The 6,371-nt window shown below is 42.4% G+C and overlaps 1 protein-coding gene across 1 annotated transcript; it reads right to left on the bottom strand.

The window, feature by feature from the left end:
- Positions 1-1,993: 1,993 nt before the first annotated feature.
- Positions 1,994-5,523, bottom strand: HEY1 (hes related family bHLH transcription factor with YRPW motif 1). Its single transcript, XM_083187274.1, has 5 exons — positions 4,959-5,523; positions 4,694-4,769; positions 4,522-4,605; positions 4,116-4,197; positions 1,994-3,409 (listed from the first exon to the last, which is right to left on the bottom strand). The coding sequence occupies exons 1-5, from the start codon at positions 5,369-5,371 to the stop codon at positions 2,835-2,837; spliced, it is 1,230 nt and encodes a 409-aa protein (XP_083043400.1). The 5' UTR covers positions 5,372-5,523; the 3' UTR covers positions 1,994-2,834.
- Positions 5,524-6,371: the final 848 nt, after the last annotated feature.

Genomic DNA, 6,371 nt, shown 5'->3' with positions numbered 1-6,371 from the left:
CCTTCCCCATGTCATTGGTGAAAGCTATCACAGGCAGCCCCCCGAACAAGACACCCCCTGGATGGGTCTTGTCCGGTTTTTACATAGTCCCCCTGCAAGGACGTAATGGAGAATTGCGGAACACAAGTGGAAATCTCAGAAGCATTGTTGCAATGATAAATCTGTGATTTTAAGAACCATTAGTAGTGCAAAGATTGGCAACATGTTGAGCATAGATATAAATACAAATACATGTAAGATTATGAGATTTGCTAGCAATTGCAGTGTTCTGCTTTCTGTAAGTCAGTTGCTTCCATACTGAAGTTCTTCTACTTAGACCAAACCTATAAATATGAGTATAAAGACAGGAAGAGAATTCCAGAGAACAAGCATTTTATTGAGTTCCTTACCTCATTTGTAGCAGTAAATAGCTGTATAAAGAGAGTTGTTACTTTATTTATTTTGGATGAGATGATCGCAAACTGCAAACCATTTCATTTTATTTATTTTTTCTTGTTAAAAGCTAAATTTTTGCACTTACAGTATGTCTTTTCTTTAAATTCACTAACTGTTTAAAATGTAATCTGTGACACATGGACACAGAAAATATGGAGTAGCAGTACCACATATAGCCACCTGATGGCGACCTGGCATAAGAAAATGAATTGTGGCTTCTGAAACGCTTCACTAATATATATATATATATATATATTCTAAAAAAATCAAAGACCTTATGTGAACTGGTACACTTACACTGTCTGCTCTATATTGTACATTTGCCAAAGTTGGACCGTAATATCAGCAATCAGTGACAGAAGCATGAATGCAAGGCTAATATAAAGCAGTTAATTTAAAAAAACAAATTAACTCAGTTATCAATTGATTCCAAATCAAAGTCTGACCAAGATGAGATCTATACCATACCACTTGCAACTGGACACTTCAGTAGCTCTCTGATTGCCAGCTATAAGGACAGTACAGAGCATTCATCTGCCTCTGGTAATCTAACCAAAGTAACATGACATTTATAGTAATGAGGTTTCAGTTATACTTTTGTTGGCATGCTGAGGATCCTCTCTTGGCTGGATGCCTGCATTATAAGCACTTCTTCTATCTGTTCTCCAGTCTACTCTTGTGGTTAAAGAAAAATTAATCACCATAGAACAATTAACTCTTGGGAAAAGGCACTACAAGAATTTATCATTCTCTATGGTGATTTGGTCATCTCTGGTCACCTTTTGCAGATAATCTATAAAATAGTAGCAAAATGATAGCTTTCGCATATGCTATAAATATATGGGTATATACTTTAGCTTTCATTGTGAAAGCTGATCTCATGTCTACAGTTTATTTTATTAAACATTTATAGGAAAATAAGGATAAAATAAATAGAGGTAGATTTATCAACTAGTGATATTTTTGTTCTCACTTGCTACAAATTATAATTTGTACTACAGCCAATCAGCTCCTAACGGTCATGTGTCTGAGAAATGACAGGAGCAGATTGGCTGGAGCACAATTTATGATAAAAAGTGATAACAAATATATCAATAGTAGACAAATCTGCCCTATAATGTTATATTTTCTCTTTATTCAACACATGGTTAGATATATACAATCATATTTCTGGAGTACAAGTGAAGCTTGTACTAAATACAATATATGTTAGATCCTTAATGTGGCTCCAAACTGGCCAACAATCCCGACACTTGACTCACTCAAGAGTAGACCGCTGTCCCGGCTGGTTTCACTGTGTGTGTGCTGAAGAGGTGACACAGCCAATAATAGTCATTGCCCAGCTGCAGTTTCCACTGTGCTGATCCTATCAATTTCAATCTAATCTTTAATTGGACATCGGCCTCTTTGTGCGATGTGTCTGGTAAGCTTAATAAGGCCACCCACTCTGCTTTACCAGCCACAATAAACTGAATTTGAAAGCTTCCTTAGTTTGTTTGCAGAGATTCGCATCCACACAGGGTCTTGGGAACGGTACAAAGACATCATAAAACACAAATTCAAAAATATCACACTTGGACTCTTTTATTTAAGTCACAGTAGACATTACAACAGTGATTAAACCCAGTACAGAAGAGATCACCTTTCAGGCAATGGTGCACTCACGCACAGAAGTGTTATATACAATCGTAGAGGGTTCCGTTTTGATATTAGTCTACTTGTTAAATAAAGTTCTAGTGCAGCAGACAATTAAATATATTAGAAATTAGGGGTTCTGTTGAAAAGGTTGGATATTCCAGATACCTGTGCACCGGAAGTAGCATCCTCTTGTGCTACCGGCTTTGCAGTTGGGTAAAGCTGGTCAATGTGATTTGTCAACGCTTGGTAATATAAAACTCCAAAATAATAGTTTATATATCAAGGATATTTCTCATAGAACATCTCAACTCAAAATGATTAGCAAAATAAGTACTGTGTTACCTCCACAACTTAAGACTACGACAGGTCATTGTTTTAATAGGAAGATTGCTGAAAATCCCTAAACTATTGGTTACAATTGTCCCACTGTCATGACATAAACTGATAATATTACATATACAAAGCCTTTTAAGTATTCAGCCAGGACCTACTTCAGTTTTGTTAGATCATCGCAATGAACAGTGTTCAAGAAATGCTGATTAAGAAAATAAAAATAGAAAACAAATATGATTTTTTTTTTTTCTAAAGAGAAATCATTTTCAATGGTACCATTGTATCACGCCTGTTGGCATATATACATATATGTATATATGTATGTATACATTGTAAATGCCCTTATGAGAGACCCAGCACAGCTGGACTCCGGAATCCCCCCTCCAGATCACCCTTTGCATAAAATCTAGTGAGTTCGTATTAATGTCTTAAAACGCTCCAATCTCTGTTCCCCAGGGTCTGTAGGGTTTTCCCGTTGGTGCTGGTGCTGTAGGGTTCAGTGCATTGGGGGACAGTAAATGGAAAGATCCAAAAGGAAATGGGAATGCAGAGAGAGATGCCATGGAGGACAACAGTGGGGGTGAGAGTTTTGAGGGATTGACGACTGGAAGAACTGACGTAAGGCTCCCATTAGAAGGAACTCGCAGTGCGGAGGACTCGGAGTGCGGTGACCCAGGCAGTCTGCTCTGGTGGTGAGCTTCTGTGGAAGATGTTGTACTGCTTGCATTTGAATGTGGAGTCTGTGCCAAGAGTAGAGGGTGAGATAGGTGAGGATGGTGCCCAAAGGCACCGCCCCAGGGAATGTGTCCAATGCTGGTGTGGGCACTGTTGGCAGCTTCTCTTTGGGAGGCATAGTTGTTGAGATGAGAAACAAGTCGCACTCGGAGAGGGTCAGCGCTGTCCAGACCTTCAATTATGCTCAGGTACCGAGCCACTTCTGCAAGGCATTCTCGGAATCCCAAGCTACGATAGTCCATTGCGAGAGCATGGGCATCGAAATAACCTAAAAGTTGCAAAAATACAACAAAATAAATCACACGCAATTAAAAACTTTTATAATATACGCACATTATACAAAAACTGGAAGAAAAAAGCTCAACCATTATAAAATAGGCTTAGTAAGCCTGAAGCTTCATTATTTGTTGTGAAACTACAAGTCCGAGAATACAGTCCCTGGTCATGCTAGATCTTGTAGTTCCACAACAATCTGAGCCACAAGTTCTTAAAACAATGTCAAACTTCCTAAGATGACAGCTATATGAGCAATTAAACATCCCGTTGAAAAAGTACAGTTTTCTCCACCATACACAGGAGAACATGCACACCAGAGACCCAAATATGGACCTGTACTCCAGAACAGTGGCTGGACTACATGCAGTACTGGTTCACGCTGGCAGTTTCCATAAAGGACCACATACATGGAATAGTGCATAGAGCAACTAGGTCTGCAGTTTTGCAAAACTGAAAATTGAGCATCTCCAAACAGATATTATTGAGAGTTCCTTAGCACATACACAACTTACAAATCATCTCAAACTTTAAGGATCTGGCTTAATGCATTTATTAATCACATACCAAAAGACCTTGTGTTAAGTAATCAATCACAGCTAATAACTAGCGACAGAGCGTACTTTATAAGTAAGTAAGTTTAACATGCATTGACTAGTATAGTAGATACATTGGCCAGTGCAGAACACAGTAAGATTTACCTTTACCGCCTGCAGTGTGCAGCATCTTCAGGTGATCCACTGTCATCTGCAAAATCTCAGCTTTTTCCAGTTTTGCTGACCCCTGCAAAAACCAAGGCAAAACTCAACATCGCTGCATTGCCAAATCTGCTTTATAGAACACAGTGCAGCTCATTTTAAACATGAAAAAAACTATTATGTCTGCATCTCTTATTCTAGACTTGCAAAAACATCGCCAACCCAGTAAAATAATATACAGTAGAAACAACGGATAATTCCTAGCACGCTGTAGTACCGCACATGTGCAAGCCATCATTGTGCACAAACTTCTTCATGACGTCTACCTGTGCTCAAGTTCCATTACCAAATACATGATCCTAAATCCATTCCCCCTGATTGCAGCAGCAGCAGCAGAATATAACATTACCTGTTTCTCAAACGCACTGGGCACCAGTCTCCGCAGCTCAGACAGGCTATTATTAATCCTGTCCCGACGACGCTTCTCAATGATCTGGGGAAAGATAGAAGGGGGACGGGATTAGTGACAAGTCACTGACACATTCTCTATAGCGCGCAGCAAGCGTGGATGGGACACTCACCCCTCTGCGCCTCTTTCTTGCCAGAATCTGGGAAGTTGTGGATGGAGACATGGAACCAGGAGCCGAACTCAGATTCCTAAAAAAAAAAAAAATATTATAAATATAAATATATAATATATGGCATAAATAGAGTTATTGGCACAAAATTAAGTGTAGAAAGTGTGATCCTGTAAAGATATATTAAAAAAACTTTTCAATAAAGATACAATTAATTATAATATAGTGATTGATATCTGTGATGGGTCCCATGCAACCTGCCCCTTACCCATTCTCATCTGCACTCTCCTTCTCCACCTCTATGTTCTCGTCCAGCTCGCTGTCAGAGGAGCTGTAGTCGTGGGTCCTCTTCATGGCTGCAGGTGGTAGCAGGGAGCTGGTGCCTCCCTGATGCTGATATACTGCTACTGCTGCTGTCACTGTGTAGTGCTGGCTGGCCAGTGACACACTGATGACTCCTCTGGCAATGCCTCTAGTTAAGTCCCAGCCATCCCTTTCCCACGGTTCGCCTCTTACACGGTGTGGGAGAGGGAGGGGAGGCTGAGCGCTGGCGCCTGCTGCTGTAACACAATTATCTCCTAGCAGCCAATAGGACTTCTCCAAGCGGCCCGCCCCCTCCTTCGCCTGGTGACGTCCAATGGCACAAAGGCGCCGTGGAACGCTGTGGTTCCTTCTCCCCATTCTAAAAAGAACTCTGCGGTTGCTCGCCAATGATGGACAGCCGGCCGGCCCCGCCCACCTTGCAGCTGACTGGTCGGGCGCCGGGCCAGGGCCGGAGTCTGCAGGGCCGCCTGTTAGCACGCGCGGGCCGTGGGAAAGAGGCCGGGGGCTCTGGCGGTGACAGCAGCCTGCGGCTGGGAGGGGAGGAAGCCGCTGCCGCCGCCAGCGCTGTGCTCTGGCTCATGTAATGTAATCCCTGCTCAGAGCAAGGAGGGGGCGGAGGAAGACGTCTGAGTCTCTGAATCAATGCGCCCCAGCAGCCAGCTAGTACTAGGGGAGAGAGAGAGAGCTTCCCCAGGGAGCTCACGGGGAGACAGAGTTGTGGGGCAGCGCACTCTTGTCTGGGAGCTGGCTTCTGGCACCAAGCTAGCCCTCTCCTAAGTACTGGGCCCCCGGGAAGCCTGTCAGATGGCCACTGCAGCTCTCCCAGCAGCATACAGTACGTGTTCAAACAAGTGCTGTATTATAATTATATATTATGTTTTATTTATAAGGCGCAACAAGGGTTCTGTAGCGCCGGACACATGGGCTAACTGACAGCACAGTATGTGTATATATATAAATATATATATACATACATATATTTGCATAGCTTCGTATTTATCAGCCTGATTAATGTATTGATTTATAATAAAATGTTTTATATCATTTATTGGTGGTCTAGTTCAAGGGCTAACGTAATATTAGTGTCATTGCTCTTTGTCAACGCTGCCTCCGTTTTCATTTAGAGCACCTTAGCTGGGTAGAACCACCCCATTTGCAGCCACTGCCCACCCCCCTGAGCTCATGCCATCATAAGTCTCCACTGCTGTGGTGGTGTTACTGCCATCCCTTAGATACTACTGCAAGCAAAGGGTGCCTGGAGGTGCTGCACAGCCTGCAGGGTGCATGGCTGGAGTGTCCACAAGACGCATTGGTTGGCACTGCAGCAGTGATGCTGATACCGTATGGCACACTGGTC

Source organism: Crinia signifera, chromosome 5 (assembly GCF_055691185.1).
Source record: "Crinia signifera chromosome 5, ASM5569118v1, whole genome shotgun sequence".
In the NCBI taxonomy this organism is placed as follows: domain Eukaryota; kingdom Metazoa; phylum Chordata; class Amphibia; order Anura; family Myobatrachidae; genus Crinia; species Crinia signifera.
The sequence above is the reverse complement of the archived record's forward strand: the minus strand, read 5'-3'. Positions and strand labels throughout refer to the sequence as shown.